General features: G+C 41.7%; 1 protein-coding gene across 1 annotated transcript in view; it reads right to left on the bottom strand.

Moving 5' to 3' along the window:
* Window positions 1–27142, bottom strand: part of znf385c (zinc finger protein 385C) — a 131301-nt gene that overhangs the window by 82505 nt on the left and 21654 nt on the right. Inside the window, exon 2 of the mRNA XM_083931074.1 lies at window positions 3432–3761. Coding sequence (XP_083787200.1) covers window positions 3432–3759 — 328 coding nt within the window. The 5' untranslated portion in view covers window positions 3760–3761. The remainder of the gene's footprint in view (window positions 1–3431; window positions 3762–27142) is intronic.

Below are 27142 nucleotides of genomic sequence, written 5' to 3'. Positions count from 1 at the left end.
AAGCTGAACAATGTTTTAGTGAGATGGAACAACTGATCAGTTTGTTATCCAAAATGAAAACCTAAAGGTCGAGCCTCAAGGAGACACACACTAAACAAAGTAGACATCCACATCACCACCATGTGTGAATCTCCGACTGGAAAAGTTTTTGCTTTACTTCGAACTGATGTGCACACTATGCAGACTTTGTTTGTGAACAGATTGAGTTTAAAATTAAGGAGTTACTGCAGGAAATCGGTACGATCACTGATTCGCTTGGCCAAACAGCCAGTCTGACAGCTCCATCTCACTGACTGCCTGTGCTGCAGAACCAACATGCTGAATCAGGCAAACAGCCACTGATAAGGGCCGATTAGAACCAACAGTGGGCCAGGGCCCTCGATGCTGTGGATTTTGTGTGTGTGTGTGTGTGTGTGTGTGTGTGTGTGTGTGTGTGTGTGTGTGTGTGTGTGTGTGTGTGAATGAATACATATTTTTGAGAAAAGGAAAACACACACACCTTTTAAGGGTTCGTGTATGTTATTTATGTGTTTATTCATGCACAAAACATGCATGCATCCATGCAGACACAATTGCACATGTATATGTAGACATAAAAATCCATATTTTCCCAGAAGCCCATAAGCATATAAACCCTCAGAAATACTAGGCTCCGGGGTGTTTTACGGGTGAAGAGATTCTCACCAAAAAGTAGGACCTAAGCACTTTGTGTATAAATGTCGAAACACAATTTTTTCAGCTCAGAATAAGCAGAATCCGTATGTGCTGATCTCAGGCTGTGACCACATAACAGAGATAAATCTGAGAGCACTGTTTATTGTCGAAAGTTTTCTTTCAACATTTGCATTTTCAGAACAAATTTCGAGAAGTTTTGCTACCCATATTGATGGAAATGTTTAAAAATGTTTAATTTACCAATGTTACCTTCACACTTTTGACAATCACTGCTGATGACATACCCCTCTCCTGCGATCATTAACTTTCTGCATCGATAGAGCGATGTGGGGGTTTGTTTGTGCTTGAAGCATGACTAAAATAGGGATCTGTCATAACAGCTTCCTTACAAATTCCTCAGGTGCTGCATAAAACTCCTAAGTTAAATCAATATTACATACTCATGTCGAAAAAGAAATGTCAATGAAAAAACCTCGAGTAAGCAATCACACAAAGAAGAAGAAGCAAAGATGGCCTCTTAACAGTGATGCCAGGTTGGTGTGTAATATGTTGGCCATGTAAAGTTCACCATTTGTCATTTAAATGCCAGCATGTTCAGAAGTCTGACAGCTTAAGCACAATGAATTACAGTGTTCTTACTGTTATTCAGGGCTTCCTTCGTAAGAGAACAGTGTGAGACTCAGAGCCACTGATGAATCACAGTCATTGGCTTTAAACTACTCAGTGTCATAATTTCTTTCTTTTTTTTTTTAAAGAATTGTAATTGTAGAATTGTTAATGAAGAGGTTGGGTGCCCTCACTTTCTCCATGGGTACAACCAGGTCAGGAATACATAGTATTACTAAGAAAAATGCTAATTCAAAATAATAAAAGAGGCTAACAATCAATTCTGAACACAACATACTAAACTTTCTATAGCAAACTAACTTAAACAACAACGTTCTAACTGGGAAATGCCAAGTAATGTTATAAGAATGTAATAAATTATAATCCATTATTTAAAAATAAAAAAGGAGAATTTATTTGGAAGGGCAACACGGTGGTGTGGTGGTTAGCACTGTCGCCTCACAGCGAGAGGGTCTGGTTCGAATCCCGGCTGGAGCCCTTCTGTGTGGAGTTTGCATGTTCTCCCTGTGTCTGTGTGGGTTTTCTCCGGGTTCTCCGGGTTCTCCGGTTTCCTCCCACAGTCCAAAGATATGCACGTGTTAGCTTAATTGATGACTCTAAAATTGCCCGTAGGTGTGAATGGTTGTCTGTCTCTGTTTGTCTCTATGTGCCCTGCGATAGACTGGCGTCCTGTTCAGTGTTTACCCCGCCTCACGCCCAATATCAGTTAGGATCGGCTCCAGCACCCCGTGACCCCGACAGGGACAAGCGGTTGAAGATGAATGAATAAATGAACTTATTTGGAAGACAAATCCGGTATTATAATGCTACAATGGATTTTACAAATAGCTCTTCCTACTGCATTTCTCAGACAAAAAAATCTTCTTAATGGTTTAATCCATTTTATTTTACTGAATATTTTTGCTCTTTAAAGACCTGCTTCACATGCTACAAAAGACAGAAAACTGCCCCCTAGTGTTGTCCACTGAGCAGTTATGTGGGAGCGGTTGGTGGTGAAGCTTATTGCTCGAGGGTATATGGACTCCATATAGATTTACCCGGCTATCATGGAAACTGAACCATTAAACAAGCCTACTACTGTCCTTGAGCTTCAGTCCTGTGCTGTTAAAAATCTTTTTAAGGCTTGACATTTAACCACTCAGATGTACCGCTGGGATGAGATTATTTCTCTGGCTTTAAAAGGATTTCATATCATGATGTTCCCAAATGACTTTCAAGAGCCAAATACACAGCAAAAACGGACATACACACATGCATCCGACCAAATCTACAAAGCTCCGGTGACGTTTCTTGTTCATTTCTGGAGGGCAGATGTAGGCCATCTTATTGGTTATATCAGACAGACGTCTTCCAGCTCGGAAGCCTGCCGTGATGAGACACAATCAGTGTTTCAGCTGAACCGCCAACTGTAACCCTACAGTCTTCAGACCAGCTTATCTGCAAACTTTTATGCCTGTGTGTTTTCATTGTTTGTGTGTGTGTGTGTGTGTGTGTGTGTGTGTGTGTGTGTGTGTGTGTGTGTGTGTGTGTGTGTGTGTGTGTGTGTGTGTGTGTGTGTGTGTGTGTGTGTGTGTGTGTGTGTGTGTGTGTGTGTGTGTGTGTGTGTGTGTGTGTGTGTGTGTGTGTGTGTGTGCATACATTTAGTGAGAAGGGGAGCAAAAGAGAGGCTGTGACTAGAATGACAAAATGTCTTCACTTCAGCCTCATCACTCCCAGGAACCCAACCATCAAACACAACCAGCTCTTAATTAGCGTCTCACTTGCTGACTTCACTCAGCTCTGCTCCACTTGGGTGTGTGTGTGTGTGTGTGTGTGTGTGTGTGTGTGTGTGTGTGTGTGTGTGTGTGTGTGTGTGTGTGTGTGTGTGTGTGTGTGTGTGTGTGTGTGTGTATGTATGTGTGTTTAGAATTGTTTAACTTCTATTGAATTCAAGTAGGCGGGTTTGGCACACGGGCTGGTGACAGTGTGCTGTGAACAGTGTGTGGGATTCTGTTAATCTGCAAAGCCCTATTGTGCTAGACAAGGTTACAAATTCTAGAGGCAGAGCACTTTTTCCAATGTTCTGTATTTGCGTCTAATTTTGTGACGATAAACAAACATCACGGTCAGTCGAGCATCTCCAGGCCTACCTGTGTTACTTGGCATCTTGCCGTTGCTGATCTGCTTGAGTCTCTTCTGGTGGGACTTGCCGTTGTAGTGGATCTGCGCCTGTGCGGCCGAGTTGAGTTGGATGTTGCAGACCTCACACAATGTATAGCTCCGCTGCTTTCTCTCCCTTTTGGGTCTACAGAGTGCAGAAGGCAGGACGCCCCCTGGTGACTCTTCATCTGGTACTGCACCCTCATCCTGGGTGTCGCAGCAAGGCTCGGCATCCATCTGCACTCCCAGCCTGGAGCCGAACCCTCTCCTGTCCGGCTCAGCGTGCGACAGAGGTGATGGGCTGAACGGACGCTTCATACCTGAGATAGAAGAGGAGACCAGGATAAATACAAAAGTGATGGAGGAAAGACTGATATCTTTTAAAAGTTCACTTCACAGCTCAGGTGTCAGACCACTCCATGCTGAAAAGTTTTTTTCAGAGTATACATGTCTGATGCCCCCTCACTTTCTAAAGCACTACAGTGTTAGCAAGTTCAACACAGCATGGAACAGAGTGGGGCCGTGTGTCCTGTCTACTGTGGATGGAGGTATCATTTTCCACAGTCTGGCATGACCTGGCTCACCCAACAAACAAGGCCAGCCTGTGAAAGCCTGATAGCTGCAGAAGACACGCGGATAAAAAATACCCCTGATTCCCAAGGCTTTCTAGAGGAGGGTGTGGAATCAGACCTCATCCCAGTCTGATGTAAGTCATGCTTGTCAGCACCTTTAGGACAAAGTGACACCTGCACTGTAAACACACAGACGCACGCACAAACACACACACACGCACGCACGCACGCACGCACACGCACACACACACACACACACACACACACACACACACACACACACACACACACACACACACACACACACACACACACACACACAGAAACAATGTGTACATGATCCCGCTGTACAGAGCGAAGTCCATGCGCAGGTGGTTCTGGGGTACAATGAGGCACCACTTGGGGGAGACAGAGTGCTGCAGTGTGGCTCTCTGAGGACCAGTGAGGCCCCCATGTCAAGCTGCTTCACTTATGATGACTGCACGCCTGCTTGCTGTCTGTGCACCCCTGCAAGCCAAAATCCTACAGCAGTAGCTGTGCCGCCTCTTTGAAGGATCTCAGCCAAGCGGTAAACAGGAAAACAGGAAAACAGGAAAACAACTGGGTGTCTAGGACTTATTAAACAGCTCTGATGATGTCTGCTGACATTACTGTTCAAATTAGAACGTTGAAATTACGGATTCAACACACAACTTCATTAAATATGTGGGAACTTATGATTAATCACTTTCTCTGTGTTTGTACAACTAGCTGTCGAACACCTGCCTGAATGGGAGGTTAACAGGAAAGCAGGACAAACAAACAAAGTGATGTTTCTGTCAAAAAAAGGCTGCATGATCACCTCAGTTTTTCCACAGAGGGCTCAGTGGTCAGAGAAGAATGTTTCCCAGGATAGACAGTCGGAGAGAAGAGCTGTTTGTTTTATATGCAGCTACTGTCTATAAATAAATAAAAAAGGTAGGTCTACAGTGGCTCTGTGAAGGAATAAGAAATCACTATTGGAGAAAGTCCCTGAAATACATCCAGCTGTGCATTTCTGCTGTCGGCTTTTTGCCTGAGCCTCAAGTTATTTATGTAAACACCACACACACACACACGCACACACACGCACATCCACACTCACACACACACACACACACCAAAAGTGGAGTGGAGTCTATGATGCATACATACATGTATGCATGAAAAAACTCTCTCACACACACACAGTTCAAAAACACATTAGGGTAAAGCAGCCTCCATGAAAGCTGCTATTCACGTTGCTGCCAATCTGGGAGCACTCAAGAGGCTCCATCAGATGTTTTCTCAAAAGCTTTGAGCAACGCTGCTCTCTGGCACTGAATGAAAAAAATCTCTGTGGTCCTTAACCACGCAACCTCCTCACACTCCTGCCAAACTACTTGACTAGCCTCCCTAAATTAGCATAGTTGTAAAAACAAAACCTTGAATGAAGAACATACTGAGCATATTACATCCCTCTGTCCCTCCTTGCTCATAGGCAGTTCTTCACAGAACACTCATTTATTTTAAACAATTTCCTCCAGGGATTATTACAGTATTTCTGATTCTGATTCTGATATAATGGACTTTTAGATGATCTCAAAGACCGCTTGTGCTTTTGAAGATAAAAGGGAATGTCCAACTTCTAGCCTAGAAAAGTGGGTCTTAACCTTGTGCTTGCCATTTTGTGATACAGTTAGCCTCCTGCAGAAATGGTATGAGCATGACCGTTACCATAGAGACCAGCCTGGCACAGATCTGACAAAATCCTCTCACAGAAAAAAAAAGTACATTTACCGTTGGATGCTAACAGGGATTTTTGTTTGGAGTTTTTATTTTTTCGGTGTAAATAAAGCTCGCCTTAGATAATCACTGAATAATTACACCATCTGCATTTTGAATGTGGGTCACATTGCTAAAGAGCTACAGGGAAACATTTCTAAATTGAGATTTCACATTTTTAATCCAGCTGTGAAAATATATATATTTTTTCAACTCAGTACTGACTCATTTTTTTTTATTTATTTAACCGACTGCTATTTTGAGTTACTTCTAGTACAATTTGTTTTTAATTTAAAAAGGCTTTGAAAAAACAATCTTCACCATTTTTTTAGGTGATTCCACATTTGAGACTTCAGTTTTTCTTTTTCTTTTTGACTGACTGGAAATGGTGTTGCATATCAGAATTGGATGATACCTGGATGACTGGGTTATTTGGTAACTGCCAATCAAATGCGATCAAACCACCACCGCAGAAGCCGAATGAACCAGATTACAGTAGGTGCTTGTGCACAAACATTTGGGTTTCTGGAGTGCCTACCAACTGACAGACTGTGAAATGATACAACCCAGTCAGTTTTTTGGAGGCTGCCTAGATCAGACAACCTGCTATTCAGATTTGAGTCACATGCAGACACAAAATAATGTGTTTGTTAATATCATGGTATGTACCCTTAACATGTTTGAGTAGAAGATATCTATGACCCTGTATGAACCTGAAAATGAGCAGAATATGTCTCTTAATAAGTTTTTGCATCAAGTTCTAAGCTGCTGGATGCATAAACAGATGGATGCCTGTCTGAGTATCTATAAACCAACAGTCTTGGTGTCCCACACTTCAGTCTAAGTGTGTGGTACCTGGAGAGATAACAGTACAAGCTACTTTTGTGTGGCTGTGAATCCACCTGCTGGATGGAGGCTCACCAGTATCAAAAGGTTTCTACAGCTTTTCATCCGTGCAAGTTTGAACCGATTAGCCTGCAAAGACTTGAAAGACTCTTCCAGCCTAGGTAAAAGCTGTGTGAGATTAGAGCCCATGCTGTGTCTGCACACATAGATCTGTAGGCCGACACAGGACGAGAGATTGTCAGGGAGTAACCCTGGGGGAGGAAAGTGAGGGCAGGAGGCTCTCCCATCCTTGCCATGTCCGCTGTTCCCGCTATCTGATGTGCCCTTCCACACTGCACACCCTCCTCCCTTGGCACATGGGAACCATCAATCACTGCTGTGATCTTGCTGAAAGACCCAGGCTCAACCAGCATAGCAGCTCGGCAATAAAAACTCTATTTATGATCTTGTGTCTGCTGCTTACTGATCCTGAAATACTATCACACTTTCCCCAGCTCAAACCAGCTCTAACCACCGACCCACCGCGTCGAGCACCCCCACCCATCCACTGTGGCCACAGTTAGCCAGGGGGGCGTCGGCTCTTTCTGGTGCAGGCATGAAACTGGCCTCCAGATGGTCAAACGTTAACTCTGCAGGCATGTCGGCAGCTCCTAAATCACACTGATGAGAGGGGGACACCGACAACAAGTGCAAGCCAATGGGACACAGTGATTCTCACATGGGTCACACAACATAAGTCACCCTGCGATTCTGTAAACGAAGAGTGGGCAATTCAGCAAACATGCACAAATAAACATTCATTTCTCGACTCGACTAAATAGACCTTCTGCTGTCCAGAACACATGGACTGACCTCAGCAATATAAACAAACACAATCAACAAAAAATGAAATCCAATCAAACTGACTGGCCTCACAGCAGCCAGAACACACACACACTTGCATACACTGCCTCGGGAGATAAAGAGATACAAATGCATGAAGGAAAAAGAAGGGTTTGACGCAAAAATGTCAATCGTAAGTATTTCTCACTAACCAGTAACCCATTAACCAGTCTTGACTGTGATGGCTGTGAGCAATATGACTGCGGGTGAGGATATTCTGTTACCCAGTATGGCATGCATCTGGCGGGTAAGGATCAAATTTTTCCTAACAATCAACCAGAGCTCGAGGCACTTCGCCTTCAGGTCAGTGAAGGCAGATAGACAGAAAGAGAAATATGGAAAAGTGCGAGAGACAAATTTGTGAAGAGAGCACAAAGGCACTTGTGTAATTGGCATCATCAAAGTATCATTACTGTGATCAGTGCTGTATTGTCATTACGGCAACTACAAAATGGGCCCAAGGTCTTTGAAGCTCCATGTCTTTGTGTCCATTGTATCAGTGTTGATTATGTAAAGTCAAGGCTACGGCTCCTTAATGAGTGTAATTATACAAGAATCAGTTCTGTGCTTATTGAAAAAGAAGTTACAAGCATAGTGCGGACTGGCTTGGGAGTCGAAAGCTATGCCCGGGTGTTTGCAGTCCCCGTTACCCCCAGCCACTGAGTAAATAAAAAGCAGTGGCACATGAATTGATGTGTTTTCTCTAATCTTTGTTTGCAGCAGTTCTTTGGCAACGCACAGGGAGGGCATTTATTCACAGTGTGTGTTTATGTGTGTGTGTTTACTTGTGTTTGTTTGAGTGTGTGTAAGTGTGTCCTAGCAAAAAAATGTTTCATCGGGGGAAATTTATACAGCATATCACACTGATCTTATCACTGAGACTGTATTTGTGTGTGTGTGTGTGTGTGTGTGTGTGTGTGTGTGTGTGTGTGTGTACGCGCGCACGTGCATGTACGCCTTTGCAGGTTGGTATATACATTGGGCTGAGGGTATTAGAAAAGATAAAGTAAAAATAATAAAACAAAAAAAGAGGAGAGAGGGAAGATAAAGACAGGATTAAGGAAACAGGCTAATAAAGAAAGGGAACAAGTAAACAAACCTGAACTTTTAGTGTCAAGGCACAAATTGAACAGAAAAACATGCAATGAAGGTCCATATCTGCTCCATCAAGTGCAAATGCCGTTATAAAAAGATGTGCAAAGGTTAACAATTTTAAGCATGAGCTTATGTAGATATCATAAATGCACACTTTCACTTTGGGAAATTACACCCAGTGCAATGCAAGCCCATATTGTGGGGATGGGGTTGTTGTTTTATTGTGTCTTTATTTGGGTTATTGAGACATTTCTAAGATGATCAAAACACCCAATTAGCTCATTCAGAAACTTGTCATTAAAGTTTGGCTTGAAGCACCAAATGAAAGGCCAGTTTATCTACACAAAATTAGCTTAATTAGCCTCAGTTGTACTTTGAGCTAATGAAGCAGAGGATGATGGCAGTCACTCACTAGTTTTTGAGGTATGTTTTCATTGCAATCCCTCCCAAGTTGACAAAAATGCTGTAATGACAATGACAGCTGCTGCTGGCATGGCTATAAGCGACTTTAAATGTATGTGACACTCACTTCTGTCGATATGGAGATATCATGTGTTGCTCTTATTTTGTGCCATCAATTTAACCAGATGAAGAAAAGCAAATTTAGGTTTAATAGATGATCAACTCACTTCAACTGGGCTACACAGCTTAATCAAACCCCATGACTTCTGGAGTTTGCATTTCATCCTTTTGTGCCGTGTTCCTCTAACGTGCTAAGCATGCAGTCCAGCAGTTACATATTTCACTTTATCTTATCTTCATCCCTCACTTCTTTGCTTGTTCTCAGACTGATATATTTCCATCTCCAACATGCAGCCCCCAGGGAACTAGCTATTAATGTGTGCTGGGTGGTTTATGTGTCACACACACACACACACACACACACACACACACACACACACGCACGCACGCACACGCACGCACACGCACGCACACACACACACACACACACACACACACACACACACACACACACACACACACACAAACATGGTTGTATGTGTAAGCGTGCATGCTTGTAGGGTTTCCAAGGATAAGAATATGTTCAATCGGGGTGTAAATCACAGGTTTTATGACAACACAATATTATATTGATTCTTTGGACAACAACACAATATTATATTGATTCTTTGGACAACAACACCATACGTGCTGATACCACAAAGTCTGCCGTGATACGATTCGATTTAATTGAGGGAAAGTGTCCTATATGAATTGTACTAAATTGCAAACCCCATTTTTGTTGTAACAAATTATGCAGAATAAGACAGATAATCCTGAATCCTGTGCATAAAAGCAGCTAAATGAAAAATATAGAAAGCACAATCTTCTGGCTATATTTTCTCTGGAGTGCAGTTTAATTCTATTAAAACTGCTCAACTTTTCGATGTAAGTGGTTCTTTATAGAGCAATGTCAAAAGGATGGTATCAATGGAGCCTTATTCATGTGGTGTATGAACTATTTAACAGCATGTATCAAAGGATGAGGAGACACATCTGCATGTAGCAGCACACATTGCTGGATGGCAAAAATAGTTGATAGATCTTTTATTGAACTATTTAATAGACACATATATAATGTAAGTTATCAATTGGATGAAAACCTTTAAGTGGCTTCAGTCTACTTTAGTGATGTGTGACTTGTTCCGCTAGGTTAGGTTTTTATATAGGTTTAATAGGTTGATAGGTTTTATTATTATTATTATTAATAATATATTAGACCAGTGATAAAATGGGTTGCACATTATTAGTACAGATGCAAAAAATACTTTGTCCAACATTTCAGTCACAGGGGCATTATTCTTCTTGTAAGAAGCACTTGATTAAGGTTTGCAGTGTGATGAGTATTCAGTAGAAAAAAGAAATTCCTTTGACTGTTGCCATGTGCTCAGTATCGCACAAGAGCTAGTTGTGTGCCTTGTTTCTCTCTACTATCATATAATTATATTACATATCTCAATTGACTTCCCTTTCTAGATGTCAAAAAATAGATTTCAATATTTGCAAAAGGCGCACAACCACTGCACTGAAAATGCCGACTCCGTCCGGTGGGGCCCCTTTTCATTTTTCGACCACAAAAAAAACCAGACCGGTCCAGTTTTTGCACTACTATTCAAACATCCGTCCGCCTCAACTTTGCTAAAGTTAGCCCATGCAGGAAAACAGGCCCATAGTCGCCTTGTTCACATTTCACCACAAGCTCAACTGGGGAACTGCCCAATTAGAGTAACCACAGACACTGGGAGAGGTTCCATACAACACGAGATATACTTAGACATGGACAAACCCAGGCTCAGCCACAGTCACAACACGCCTTTGCTTTTTTTTCAGAATTCTTGTCTCATTTTGACATATTAAGAGTCATAGATTTTACTATTTTTAACAATCCATGAATCAGAAAATACTGTCAGCAAATAAATCAGCTTTCACATGTTTTAGGGATAAAGTGTTGTAGCACTGTCGCCTCACAGCAAGAGGGTTCCTGGTTCGAATCCCGGCTGGGGCCCTTCTGTGTTGAGTTTGCATGTTCTCCCCGTGTCTGCGTGGGTTTTCTCTGGGTTCTACGGCTTCCTCCTCGTGTTAGGTTAATTGATGACTCTAAGTTGCCCGTAGGTGTGAATGGTTGTCTGTCTCTGTACGTCTCTATGTGCAATAAACTGGCGTCCCGTCCAGGGTGTACCCCGCCTCACGCCCGATGTCAGCTGGGATCGGCTCCAGCCCCCAGCGACCCCGACAGGGACAAGCGGTTGAAGATGAATGAATGAATTAATAAATCAGGCTATGAATGATATATGAACTATAAACTATAAACCTTTAAAGATATATATTGTAAAGATTCTATACATTTCACAATACTCTACAGGTGAATGTTTAACAATTATTTGTGTATTACAAGTTGTAGTCTATGTTTCAATTTGGCAAGATTTAATGCCAAATCAACACCTGTGTATTTTGGATGTTTTCTTTCCACTAGTCTGAAAGAAGACATGTCAGGCCAGAATCTCAAAATTGACCAGTGCATTAAAAAACAATGTTTTAGTGTAGCGTCTTGCCTTCATCCAACATCTGACATGATCTGTTTACTGAAGAACAGAGAGTCTCGCGACAGTAATGGCAGGCAACCTCAGCTTTGGTCAGCGACATTTGAAAGAAAAATTTGTTTTCAGCCAAGAGTAAATCCAATTAATTTTGTCTGTATCCCAAGAGGCGTCTGTTGGCAGTTTGAGAGCCGATGGTGCTTGGCATATGCCGAGGTATTCTGATGACCAGATTCAGAAGAAGCCTCAAGGGCATTTGCCACCGCTGACTTGAAACGTGTTCAGCTCAGAGAGTCACTCAGAATTATTAGCACTGCCTAACACTAGCATCCCCTTCAATCACTTTGACTCTATCTGATGCCGAAAACTTCAGTCCATCTCAGAGGAACGTCTTTATGCTAGTTTAATTTTAACCATACATTTTTTTTGCAGGAAAAGTAGATGATATTTTGCTCTTAGATAACAGACTCTCACCCTGCACATATTTAAAAATTATAAAACAGGTTTTAAGAATGATGTGCCACTATCTCCTTCCCTAAACACCAATTCAATTATTGTCCAATATGCTGCAATAGTTATCTGCAGAGCCCATACAAGCTCAGACAATCCAATGAAAACTATGTTTTTTTCTCACTAGAGCAACAAACATGTATTGCACGCACTCTGCAGACAACTGAGAGGCAGCTCTAGCCTGGATAGCATGACTGATGGAGATGGGAGGGAACAGATTGCCTTCAGGACAAGAGAGAATAGAAAGATGGAGGAAAGTTGGGCACAGGTGCAGTGTTGTTTTTCAAAGTCGCACTGAAAATGGCTTCTTAAGGAACTTCCCATCTGCTTTCACATTCCTGTATGCACACCACACGGTAATCACTTTATAATCACACAAAGACAAACATACCCGCAGACACGTTATCACTCTGATATGTTTTAAAGTGGGCAGATGATTCCAACTCCTTGAATAAAAAGTACGGCACAGTGACTCAGCTGGCACCTGTGGCTATAGGAACAACGTTTGGAGCAGCAGATATTCCCTCACACAGCTTTCTATAAACCAGACTAAGGAATCCACACAGACAAAAAGTGACCTAAACAGATTCCGACACCTCAGCTGGAAAGAGAGGGAGAGACGGGTAAGAACCCCTGCTGTCATGACATTAATACAGTCGTGTTCGTCTTTTCCTCACAAGCCAGTGCTCTGCTTTAAATCTGTCACCGCAGGTTTAAAGCTGCCACTGTGATGCTTTTATAGGGCAAACTGGTGATAACTAAATTATCTTCAAAGTATTGCTTTGAAGTATGCTGGCTCTTCACATTTTTGTGTTAACGTTTTGTTTAGCTTAATAAAAAGGTAATATGGTCTGCATTTGCAATTTTCGTTTAATTAACCCGTAGTGATTTTGGGATCTGAGCCATATTACAGGAGAACTTCTGATCCTTCAATTGCAAAGGATATTCTTTTATGATTAAAGCCTGCAATTACAAATTTGTAAACATTTTAATAAGAGCGACTTGTTTACAGGATTGGGATCAAACCCAGGGATGCAACTATCTTTTACTTAGGAACAGGACGGTCATATTGAGATACAAAATGTCTTCCTCCTTGGAGTAGGCCTGGGATATGAGTACATTTACTTTAATTGTAAATTGTGTAGTCATCTCTGAATAAGAATCTAAAACAGTGTGTGATGATGCAGAACACAAGTGACGATCAAAATGGCTGTATAAGCGTACGATCACAAAGTGCTACTGTACTGTGGCAGATATTTTGAAGGACATAGTGTAATTTTAAGTGATAATTATAATTAGCATTATTATAATTAATTATAATTAGCATAATCACACTTCATAAAAAATCATAATTACACATTATCATGAGAAACGACATGCATCAAACCTGCCAACCTCTTTCCACAGCAAACACACTCAACACACACTTTTGAGTCAGGGACACAAGACAGTTTTCCTCATATGTCCTGCCCAATTAAAAAGGAAACTTACACTAGATTATGCACTGCTATGCCAGATTCACTCACTTCAAACTCAGAATCTACCTGATGACACCTTCAAGGGAGGAGGTGCCTCTGTCAATGTCGGTACACTGTGTACAAGCACTCCTAATGAGCTGCTTCTTTTCATCGGTGTGGTGTTTTCTGGGCCCCGCTGGGGAGAGTTGTAATAATTGTGAGGAATTGATTGCATTAGCCTCATCCTTACCTGTCCTTAATGACATTACTTCTGTAGGAGGAAATTCATTAGACACAGAGAGCTGAGTTGGTCTCCTCACATGCAGTTATACACACTGAGAAATTGCCCGCTACATTGTTAACAAATGTAATTAAGTGAGGGGAGTATTTGTGTGATTTCAAATGAGACACACTACATAAAACTAAACATATGCACATTCGCACAGACAAACTGACACACACATGGCATGGTTGCTGCAGAAAGTAGTCTCAGAGGAAAAACCAACGGCTGGGCTGTCTCAATAAAGGGAGATAAAGAGCACAGCTACTGCTGCTGAAATGCTGTTTCAGCATGTGAGAGAGTGTGATTCAGCTGCACATGTTTATCCGTGTGTGTGTGTGTGTGTGTGTGTGTGTGTGTGTGTGTGTGTGTGTGTGTGTGTGTGTGTGTGTGTGTGTGTGTGTGTGTGTGTGTGTGTGTGTGTGTGTGTGTGTGTGTGTGTGTGTGTTGTGGAATCAGAGAGTGAGTATCCAAACGTATTATCCCGGGATCAACTATGGTGTTGATGCTGGCATGCAAGCTGTCCTTGCCAATAAGCTGCCCCTGCATCTATCAGTCCCCGTCGCACCCCCCGTGTCAGCTCCGACAAGTGGAAGGATTACTGGCCCAGAACTGAGAGGACTCATTATTTATGTTGCCATGTTACTCACAGGGACACACAACAAAGAAAAAGAAATGATTAGTTGGGAGAATATATATATATATATATATATATATATATATATATATAGGGAAGATAAGTACAGGTACTGAAAGTAGCATACGACAAATGGTAAAGAGAGTGAGATTGACATATGCTGTATGTACACTGCAAAAAACAAAATCCCTTCTACACTCATCCTGCAGCGGTGTAAGAGAAACCTACTTCTACTTTTTTTGGTTACTTGCTAGCAGCAGAACAAGCTGAAAACAATATTTACACATCATCACCTTACAGATTTGATATGGCATACAGTTACTTAAGTACAGATATAAAAATGAGTAACCACTGTAATATTGTCACCCACTTACATGCTAATTTCTACAGTTTACTAACCTTGTTTATTGGCACGTTAATGACACACACAAAAAAAAAGAATACCCGTCTACTGCTAATGGTAAAAGCTGGTTGCCCACGTTTAAAAAAACCTGTATATGCATGCTATTTTTGGTGGAAAAGGGTTATCATAAACATCAAGCATCCACAGAAACATTACAATTCATTTGAAGGCATGGTTGTGGCTAGCTGATGAATGCAGGTCCAGTTTTCAAACTCCTTTTAGCTCTGTTTTGCACCACTAACTAAAATTATAACTGGCTCATTAGCTGCTAATTGCTCCACTATGTTCACCAGCTAGTTGCTAACTATGTCGGTCTGACAATTGGTGCTGGGGAAGTATACAGTGTGTTATAATTGATTTTTCAACTGTGTTAAAGAGAGCAGAGTTGAATGAGCCTATGTGCTCTTTAAAGACGTTGCTCACTCTTTAAGATATGATTCAGATTTTGCGAGAAAATAATTCTATGCAGTCTTATTACTGCCTTAAGATTTTAAAATAGGATAACACAAGTATCTTGATTTGCATTTTTTTTCAGTGTAACCAGGGGAGAGAAAATGAGGTGAAAGGAGAACAATGCTGCAAAAAGACGGAGTGACGCATACAGTTACTGCTGAGTTCATTTCAGTTGGACCTAGAAACACATTAACACAGGCCACAGTGGGCTCATAGAGCCCCCCACAGCACACTATACTGTATATCACCATGCATCTCACTCACCACAAAGACACAATGTTACACAGGTGCCTAATATGTTTGTGTGTACAGCTTTTTGGCTTTACCATGTCTGCATCTACCATAATCCAATAATCTAATCCAGGTTTACTTCATCCATGTCTGTTGGTCCTTAGTTCAAGTGCGAATCTGTGCAAGCTGGAGAGAGCTTTGCAGATTCAAGCCATTTGTTCTGAGCATTATCAAATAAATACTCCAATTCATCTAGTACAAGTAACACTATTTTATGCAAGGATCTGGACATCCTGACAAAACATGACAATCTGTTTTATTTCTGTGCCAACAGAAGTAGGCGTCACACATTTTGGAATTGCACATACTACCCTGTGTATCTGCTGCATATGTATGACAGAGATTACAATCAGGTCTAAGGTCGTTTGAGCAAGTGATTGAGCCTGTGCTCCTCATGTGCCAATCAGAGTGAGGCTGCACTCGGCTGCCCCTGCAGAGACTCTCAAAGTAAAAAGCAGAGATGAAGAACAGTGGAAGGGAAGGTGGAGGGTGAACAGCATCGGGCACGCTCCTGTAATCTGCGTTCCATCTATGCCAAATCTTTGATGACGGAGTGTGTCTGCTTTGTTAACCCTCTGATGCTCTGACAAAGACTACGAGCTCATTCTGTGTTTGGAAACTTTCCAAGTAAGGGCCATAGCTACAGTCAGAGCCGACGAGCTAAAGTGAGCAGGCATAATAAATCAGACAAATGAACAGACACATTCCCAGTCATAAATCAGCTTGCAGTGATGTGCGTGTGGTTTCTGAATCACATGCTATCTTTTAGCGCAGACAACATGGCTAGTCTGGTGTAGGGCTGTGTATCTGCAGGAATTTGGTTATGCAATACATATCTTGATACAGAGTTTATTAGTCAATATATTGAGGTACTGTATTATAAGCAGGTCATTTTAGAAAAGCATGCATGTGTTGCAGTCTAGCAGTTAGGGGTTTAGACAACACAAAATTAACCAATGTCTGTCACCAACCTTTGCATGTTCCTGGTAGTTAAAAATCAATCCAGTGATTTTGAGAATTGATAGAAAATCACATAACATATCACGATACTGAAGTGTATCAATCTTTTCTTATACACCTAGGCTGGTAGACACTGTGGTTGTGATTGATAAAGCGCAATTACAGCAACACTGTAAAAAAAAAAACTGTTAAGTTGTCGTAAAATGCAAACTAGCCTGACCTTTGAACCCTGTTGGCCAATTAAGTTGCCCCTTAACATTCCTCCTTGCAGAGTGACCAGATCTGTCTCTTAACAGCTAAACATCACGTCTTACTCTTAACTTGCCACAGCCCACACTAACATTATCAGAGCCTGTTTGAGCATGCTGCTAATTTTCTGTCTAATCCGAGAAGGGCAAGGGACCTGCTAAAACCGGGGGTCAGCATAGGCGCATGAGAAAAACTTTTGCAGCATGTCTGAGTAATGAAACGATGTAGTGCTAACGTACCAGTGGTATTTCTACATGACAACAGACACATACATGCACCAGCAAACAACCTTCCCTCTATTCGCAAACGCTGGCACATCCTCCCCTTTTTATCCCCCCATCAGCACGTAAAAGACCCTGAGGAATACATTAACACTGTTAAACTAGGCTAATTATGTAGCAGACACTTTCAACACTTGTTACGGCTTTCGTTATTCCCTACTAATGTGTTTAAGTGTTGTATATATGCAAAGTAGGATGTGTGGCCTCCTTTCAGGGATTTGTTGGGTCTGGCCCATCCCACTTCCTGGCTCCTGCGGATCCCGATTGGTGTGGCGGCCTGCAGTAGTCCACACCAATCAAGCAGTGGCTCCAGCCACTTCAGCGTCAACGGCTCGTCTATAAATTGCTTCCCTGTGTGACGATTGCGGTGCTGTGTTTCAGTGACTAAGGGCGTGATCACACTGTCCTCCCGGACCGAGACCCGGACTTTAGGGTACTTGTCCCCCCTCCCTCTCCCCCCCGCGCCCCAGCCCCGTTTGTACTCACACTACCAGGGCCGGCCAATGCTTCTTGCTGTCCACACGCCATCACGCCGTAACACGTCACACGCATTGATCGCGTGTGTGTGGCTTTGTTTACAAATCTTTCCATAGACCTCGGAGTTTTTGTGCGTCTTGTCGACTGTTTTTGAATATTTTCATCTGACCAAATCTGCAGTAAACACTCCACCTCCGCACCACACCAACGTGAACCTTTCACCACCATTGTTGTTGTAGTTAAATGTCCGTGCATGGTCCGTCCTTCTATTTACATGTCCGAACAGGCGGACATAACGCTACTGCCGTAGGGCTCGTGCGCTTGCACGTGCGCACGCTCGTGCTCGTACATGTGCAAACGGCTCCGCTAAAGCCCACCTCTTTCAAGCGGGCCGTGGACGGTCCGCTGGCCGCAGTTGAGCGCGGAGCGGGTGCGCTCACACTACTTAAAGGTACTAGACTTTAGCTGAAAAACCGGTTTTGGCCGCGGCCAAAAGGACAGTGTGAGCACGCTGTCAGACACCTCATGCTTTGTTGTGTGCTTTGCTGTCCATTCTTTGTTGTTCATTCATTGTGGTATCGCTTCTTGTGTGTGTTACTACTCCAGAGATTGGGCCAGGGGAGGTTAACTCACGTGAATCTTGCTTTGACCATAGCTGCCTTATGTTTAGTAACGTTAGGGGTAGGGGTGCTGCTCGCATTGTGTTTTGTTTTAAAGGATTAGTTAAGTGGATAATCTTTTGTTTGCCTTTTGTTTCAGCTTTAGTTTTAAAGCGTCCTTTTTCAGTTATATTTGTTTATTCCTTTAGCAGCACCTGTGGGCCCTCTCCTTCTGTTGTAGTTCTGAATGTTTTCCTTTTCTACTTTTAAACCTTATTGTTAATACCTTACAATACCAAGAACAGCTGGTTTTATGTTGCTTCCCTTCCCCCTCACGAGCTGGGTTGTAACAACACTGCTTGAAAAAGTGTGTGTATGAAATGTGTGTGAAAAAAGGAACACATTTGCATGATGGTGTAAAATGTGTGATAACGCCTGTGCGTCGTCAATTGCTCTCACAGGAAGCGAAGTGAATCAATCAGGTTGCCACTCACAATTACCTGGCTATAAATAACAAAACACTCCACTGTGGCCTCCACAACAGCCGTAACTGCCGAAATGACTCCTGAAGGAAAATAGTTTTATCACAAAATCAATTATTCAGCACTTGGCACTAAACAGAATTTGCATGCTCTGTAGGAGTGTACAGACAATTCCCTGTTGGTTATGTATTAATTTCCTAATGTATTTTTGGGATAACAGCTCCATTCAAGGGTTCTCTCCATCACTGTATTTGTGGTAGTGACAGAACTAACTGGTGCTCATCGATCACACAATGAACCACTGCAGAGGATTAAACTTACTAACAGCTGTTCAGAGGCAGGGGATCAACTTGCAGGAGCTGAGAAAAGCCCAGGAAGTGTTTACATCGAGGGCACGAATATACTGTACAGGATCTACTATACATGAAATGCTTATGAGAGAAGTGAGGTGTCCATTAAAGGTAGGTAATTGTATAACACTTAAATATTTTACTTGTTAGGGGAAACTTAAATATCCATATTTCTTTAATTTTCTTTTTTTCCATAAATCAGTGCTATTGGTCACCCTTTACGTCTGTCTGTGGGTTTTACAGATATTGAACCGATGAAAAGTATCAAAACTGTCTAAAACTCATAACTCCATTGGATGCCCCACGCAAGAGAACTAAAATTAAACAGTGACGAGGCGATTTCATCTGACTTTGATTTCATCCGACCGATCTCTATAAAAATATATTTAGATATGCCAAATGTTGGTACTGCTAAAATTCTGGTTTGCATTTGTATCGGCTATTGTCTTTAATATCTCTTCTATTTATTTATCTGCATTCATATACGGGTATTTGTTTACAGAGACATCGCTTCTCAACTCCTTTCTCGGTTCTTAAGTTACTGATCCAGAAATACAGAAGAGGAACTGGACATCCTGAAATATTGGCTGTTGTCTTCAGAGGCTAAATTGCTGTCAGAACTGGACCCAGTGGGTTCTGAGATTAGCTCTGTACTGGTTGCCATAGCTAACGAGGTAAGAGAACACTAATCACTATAAATTAGTCCTTTTACATCACTGACAGTTAAGAAGAAGATTCCAGTAAGAAGTAGAAAGTGAAGAGAAAAATATTTGGAATGAAATAAACTCCAATTCATGTCCTGATCATTATTATTAGTAATGATCTGAAACAATGAGGTGCCAATATCCAAGTACTGTAACGGATATGACCAGAATAATTAGAGTAACCCTAACCCTAAGATCGATGTATGCTTCTAATTACAACTGTGTCAGTGTCAGTAAGGGAATGAGACAATAACAATCATTTGTCCTGGAATACATCATCAAATAATCTCTCAGACCTGGCTGGTTTAGTTTAACACATCAGTGGGCCAGTGTGACACAACAATGAGCTGTTGTTGTTGGTGTTGTTGTTGTTCGGTGCTGTTGTTGTTCCATGCTGACCATTGTACAGTATACACTCTTAAAATAGTGTGATGGATAAGTGCATACAGTGGTGACAGGTGAGAATGTCACGGTCTGTCACAGCAGCACTATACTTAGGTGCTGTGTGATAGATGGCTGTACAGTCACTCTGAAGTTGAGCTGGTGATGATGCCTCAGCTTGGACCAATGATGAGCGCAACTTCAAAATCAACAGATCACCAGCTAAAGCCTGATTAACTTATGGCCCTGTAGTGGGAGGCAGTTGCTCCTGCTGTACGGTTTGTTTTGATCATTTTTTAAGGCTTTGCATGAAAATAATTCGTTTGTTTGATCTACTGCACAAGCTTGATGCCCTGATGGCCACACAAAGAAATAGACAGACAGTAAAAACAAAAAGCATTCTGGCAAACACAGATATAAGAGAGCGAGGTCTCACAGGGACAACAGCAAACCCTGGAGCTTAAACCCTGCAGAGGATTATCAACTAGTGTTGCACTGGAACTTTATATGTATGTCTTTTATTTAAAAGCGAACACTAATGTGCTAGAGCTGCTTTAAGGAGGAAGAGTAAAGAGATGGATAAAGAAATTCAAACCAATGCAAGCTCTACGAGCTGTTTTAACAGCATCCCAACATTACTTATTGGAATTAGTCATAAAGTCATCCATCCCACACGATTTCTGTCTCAAGAGAAATACGGCAGCATCTTATCAGCCAGCATGTGTGGGCAGATAGTTTTGAAAGCTGATGAAAAGTCAATGAAATGAAGTCTGGCATGAGTCTTTTGGCCCTCCAGAGGTTTGTACAACATCCTCTACACCTCTGCTGTTCCAAATTAAAAAGGGATCCAACCATTTCACCGCCTGCTGTACAGTTCTTCTCCATCAGCTTCATTAGCAAAGATGTTTGTGCTAACAGCCTAAAGACATTCAACGCCATGGGTGGATTCTTTTTAGCCATGGCCCATTTCCATATCTGGGCCAGCCGAGGTAGGCGCAGAGCCAACGTAGAAATGTGAAGCACGCCACTGAGTTGCTTCGCAAAAAGAACACATTTCTGCCACTGACGTCTTATTGGTTTAAAGCGCCGCCATACAAATTACTCCAAAATATGAAGAGCAGAGGAATGGGGATCTTGCTGTTTGTCCGTCTTTTGAACACAAGCAACTCCAATGATAATAACTCCTTGTTCTGTATTATTATGTTACTAACAAGATCCAAAAAGAGACATGAGCTCCCCGGGACAACATCCATCCATCCATCCATCAATCCATCAATCCATCAATCCATCCATCCATCCATCCATCCATCCATCCATCCATAAAAACTTTTTAAAATTGCCCTTTTAGTATAATCCACTCATCTGCTGTCCATCTATATGCTCAGTTTGATCCAAATACAATACAAACGAACAGATAACAGGGAGGGGACCAGGGAAAGGTTGAGGTGTGTGACTTTTGCTAACAGTAATGATTATGATGGCTGTGGCTGTCAAAGTAATCACTAAAATGATGATGATGATGATGATGACGATGATGATGATGATGATGATGATGATGATGCTGATGCTGATGATGATGACACATGGGACAGCAGTGAAAAAAAGGTACACTCAGCACCTCTATAGACAAATGACAGTGAGTTCCACATAGTTACCTTAACTACCTGGCTCACAAAAAAACATGTCCACAGCCAGGGAGCGCACACTAATTCAACCAATTATGCCGATATCATGAGCTTGAAGGTAGGAGAATGGCGGCCATTACCCTCATATTTCGCACAATGAATGATAACAGTGGCAGAGGTTGCTGAATGAGGAGAGATATTAAATCACTTTTCTAACATCGAATGGACCGTCAACCAAAAACAAGACTCTGATTGTGCCTCTACCACTGAGAGATGGTGAGGGAAAATGAGAGAAGGAATGGAACAAGAGAGAACATGTAGGCAAGGCATAAAGGAGGCAGAGAAAAATAAAAAGAAATGAGGGCTGGTCCGAGGCAAGAGATGAGACAGAAATGAGATGCCATTCTACAGTCATGTGGAGTTGGAGTGGTCCAGGACTGATGGCCACCTCTGATTGGCTGTGGCAGATGCTGAACACACGCGCACAGGGAGATGAGGAGGGCTAATGATGCGTGAAAGAGAATTACCCCTCTCCTCCACAGAGGACAGTCACTCTGCTTGTCGCATGGACAACACTTATTTCAAATGACCCTACTCTCTATTCATGAGGTCTGTATGTGAGTGTTCAGTTGTCTTTGTGCTCATATCTGCCTTGATGCATCGCAAGGGTGAACAGCACATTAGCATCTCCACACACACAAACACACACACACACACACACATAGGAAGCGCAGCAGTGAGATCAGTATCTTGGCTTGTGAAAATACATCATTTAGACATTTATTTATCAAAGGAAAGTCGACCGTGCACAATTGCTCTTTTCCATCAACTTCCTGCTTCATATCTGTGTAGTTACACAGATTCTTATTAAAAGGGTTAGTTCACTCAAATCACAAAAACACAGAGCCCAAACGCTCTAATTTTGTCTATTGGCATGCAGCTAATTTGTGAGAGTCACTGAGATCACTGCCTCCACTCTCATAAATTGGAAATGGAATTTGTTATGTGGGGTTAAAAACATAAAAAATGCTTCAAAATCTCTTCGGCGAAACAGCATTCCTGCTGAAAATATAGAGGCTATTTTGAGTTATTTTCACTTATAGTTCAGTAGAAAACACAGCTGTTCACACTTTGGTCTTTGGTTCTCGCATGCAGTAATGTCCAATGCCTTAGTCACTCTGGAAAATCCACTCATATAGGAACAGTTTAGTTCTTAAATGGTTTGATTTAGGAATCAAGCTAGTAATTTAATTAAAATGGCTTAATCTGAATTCATTTGGAATAAAATATGATACCAATATCAACCAAAAAATAAATAAAGAATTTAATGAAAATAACAGATATACATATGTCATTTGATAATTGCTACATACACATTTTCATCCTGTCTTTATGCATGGCTATGTGGCCCACCAACAGGTAAAAACTACATAGAACTGTGTATAAAACAAGTACAATATGTTTAAAAATGATTACGATAAATACCTCATTGTACCACAGGCCAATATAAAGCAGTAGGGCAACTATGTTGGCCTACACTTCCAAACCTTGCAACACCAAATGCATCATCGCATGGCAAAACTCCATATGCACACTAGTGAGGCTGGCAGCCACCACCCACAACAAAAATGGAGTCTGTGACATTATTAACTTTACTCCACTTTCTTCAGGATTTGAAGCTCAGCAGTGTGAACCTTGGACAAACCAACCTTTAAGACCAGTACAATCACAGTCTTGTACTGTCGGATACCTCAGGCTAGGGATTCAGCACTCAGCCCTTTCCCTCATCCCCTAAAGGAATTTCAGTCCTCTCTGTGCAGATTATTCACCATCTGTTTATCATGGTAATATAATTCAGGGACACCTGAATATTTGTGTCTGAATCTGCACACACTTGATCTCTCTAATACTGTAACCTCGACCACCTGGCGAGGCAAATAGCAACAAAGGGGACGCGTCAGAGGGATTTTTTGAACATTGCTGTGTTAGAGAGGGTTAAGAGGTGGAATGAGAACTGAGTGAAAGGAAAAGGGTAAAAACAACTGTCCCAAAGCCAGTTTAATGTGTGATGGGCGTGGGGCTAAACTGTTCTTGAGATTATGATCTATTGCTTTGCTTCATCTAGGCTGTCTGTGGCTCATAGGGGACAAACAAGTTGATTAAATGCCGCTCAAAAAACACCAAGGGGCTGCCTCGGGCCCCTCAGACCCTCCCTGTTTCCATATTTTCCTTCTTTTCTCACTCTCTCCATCCCTCGACAGATCAGTTACGTGACTGTTCTTGTCATCTAATGTGTCTGTTCAGGAGAGCCCGAATAAGCAGATGAAGTCACTCGGAGGGCAAAAAAACTTTGATGACAGTGGATGTGTAAGCGATTAGGATTTGGCTCATGTGTGGACGGAATGTGGGGCTCGCACCGAGGCACATGTTGGCACGTGGACGAAAACACACACACTTTACACTGCAGATGACTCTTCCCAGCGAAGGGCGGTGGATTACAGGACAGTGGGGGCTTAGCATGTAATTCAAACCATTTTCCATCACATTTGTACTCAATTGAGGCCTAATCCCACCTGATTAACATGCCAGTCAGTTGGGGGGAGGGCACCTGCTGTACTGACTGGGCCATCAGTGTGGATGATCAGAAACAAACAGTAAGACAAGTGTAAATCAAAGTGGATTAGCTTATGTCATCATTTTGGCAGCAGTAATAGACATTTACTCATGATTTTAGTCTAGTAACATCTGAAAGGATCCCAACAAGGATTTCAGAGGATCCCAGAGTCAGTTTCCATAAAAGGGCAGGCTGTTCTCATACACTGTTTGTACTTTTGAGTAAGATTAAAGTTGGATATAATATATAATAATAAAATATAATAATCGCGAGCCAGTATGCGCAGGGTAGCCTCTAAAGGAGGGTTTCAGGCAACGTAGTATAAAGAGCGACAAAGTCCATGTACTGTAGGACAGCACTTAACAGTTGGTTGGTGTTCCTAACATTCGTAGGATAACGCATGAAAATGTGTGCATAACTTTGCCTTAGATATCATACAAGCTGTTGTATGGGGATGTATAGCAGGGGGTGAGTATGTCTATTGTTCATCGGGATTCACATTTGTTGTTGCCTTGGCAACAGATACTCTTCCTGGGGTCCATTGCCACCATAATGTGTCCTTTGATACACCAGCAGACTAAATGAAACATTCGACTGAGCTTTTATTTGTGACACTATGTCCCACCTACATCTGAACAACATACGTGCCGCATGGATGCTCAACTGTTCCACACTGCCAAACCACTGCCCTGCAGCAAAGCATATCCCAGCGGATTATTTTGGTTTAAATTTACACTAAAAACACACAGACACAGGGGATTAAATAAGGCGCTGGACTGGTCGATATGGACAAAATCTTTCAACTCCGATATAGTTGATCTCATATCTCCATAATGATATATGTCATGATATAGTGTGTTTTCTGGTAATTTCATGAAGAAATAAACTATATGAAATAACCACAAAGTAATTTTCTGTATACTTTCTGCAAAATTAACACAACGTTTTTTTTTCCCAGCTGACTATCTTAACTTGCAAAAAATAGTGCGATGAACAAAAACTCAAATTATATTCTCCCAAAAATTCAGATGGAGAAATTCGTGTTAGTATGTACTCACAATACTTATATATATGATTTCATCACAATACGATTCCATTCAAAGACAATAAATGATCTTTAAATAACTGCCCCTCATCTCTTTTATTTTCATAGTTATTACAGTCTGACACTATGGCTGAATCCAAAATCAAATTATGTTAGCCCCTTTGAGCCTGCAGACATTCCTGGATGAGCCTGAATGTATTTGTGTTTTATTATATGAATGGTCTCTGTACATACACATACCCATACTCAAGCCAGTGATAATCTTTTGCAAGATGGGAAAGACCTTGTTGGAAATTGGTTAGAGCTTCCCAGACAGAGCCTACTCTAATACGTTTCGGGTCCCGCTTACTTTTCATCTTCAGTGGAGGCTTAGGGCTTCAGCTGGGTCTGTGTGACCCCAGTCAAGCTAATGGTCCTTTCACATAATGGAAGATGGCAACAATAAAAAAAGGTCAAAAGGCAATTGCTTGTATTAAGGCAGGAATCTGGAGTGGAACTATAGCTGTAACAACATGACAAGCACGACAGACAATAGCATATAGACATGAATGTGTCTGAAGGATGGCGAGTGCCAAATAACAGTGAATACTTGTATAATATAATATAATATAATAAAGATAACTTTTACTTCATTAAAAACAAACGTCGTCATTATGCATTGCTACATTCACAATGTTACCCATACAGTAAGTTACTTCATTATCACACAGTCAATGACAACGATCATGTGTGTGTGTGTGTGTGAGTGTTTGTGTGTTTCGGTGTCTGTGTGTGTGTGAGAGAGAGAGAAACTCAAGACAGAGGACACTTCAGCAGTTTTCTGTCTCATGTCATGCACACAAATATGCACTTAGTTATTCCTTAGAGGAGTTTGCATCTTCTTAAAGACATGTTAGTTTCAAAATCACGTTAAAACACATTTAAAACAAAACAAAACTGATACCTAAACCTGGCAGGGAGTCAACTTAGGCCCAGTGGGCAGCCAGGCTTGTAATATACTGAAGAAAACCCTGCCACTGTAATGGAAGTTTAAAAAACAGCTTTAAAAGTACATTAATAAAACCAACCAGACTTGCAATACATTCCTGTGTCATATCAACAGTGAACACCATGACGATCCAATACCAAAAGTAATTTGATTCCTGACGCAGAATATGGCCTGAAGGATTTTGCTATACAAAACAAATCACAACAAGCTTTTCAAAATGTAGGCTGGCAAGATCTCTGCCACTTATAAAACTTCTGAGTCATACGTTTCAGGCACACAACCTCATGTTTTGGACGGTCTGCTGGCACATTCGGAGCTCTCTCACATATTATTTTTACTTTCTTAAAAATGATGAGGGCAGCTCGCTTTGTCTCACACACACACACACACACACACACACACACACACACACACACACACACACACACACACACACACACACACACACACACACACACACACACACACACACACACACACACACACACAGACAGACTCAGACAGACACACACACACACACAACGTTATGTGACTAAAGACTGGCCTTGTGCAGAAGAGGCAGAGAAAGACGTGTTAGACATTTCTTGTCCCTTAAGTAAAGAAATAACAGTGATGTCACATGCGAATGAGTCAGTCTAATTTTCTGGTTTAAAAAAAGGTACAACTGACATAGTAACAGTAAAATGTGGGAGGCAACGAC

The sequence above is a fragment of the Echiichthys vipera genome (genome assembly GCF_963691815.1).
Source record: "Echiichthys vipera genome assembly, chromosome: 17".
Taxonomy (NCBI): domain Eukaryota; kingdom Metazoa; phylum Chordata; class Actinopteri; order Perciformes; family Trachinidae; genus Echiichthys; species Echiichthys vipera.
The sequence above is the reverse complement of the archived record's forward strand: the minus strand, read 5'-3'. Positions and strand labels throughout refer to the sequence as shown.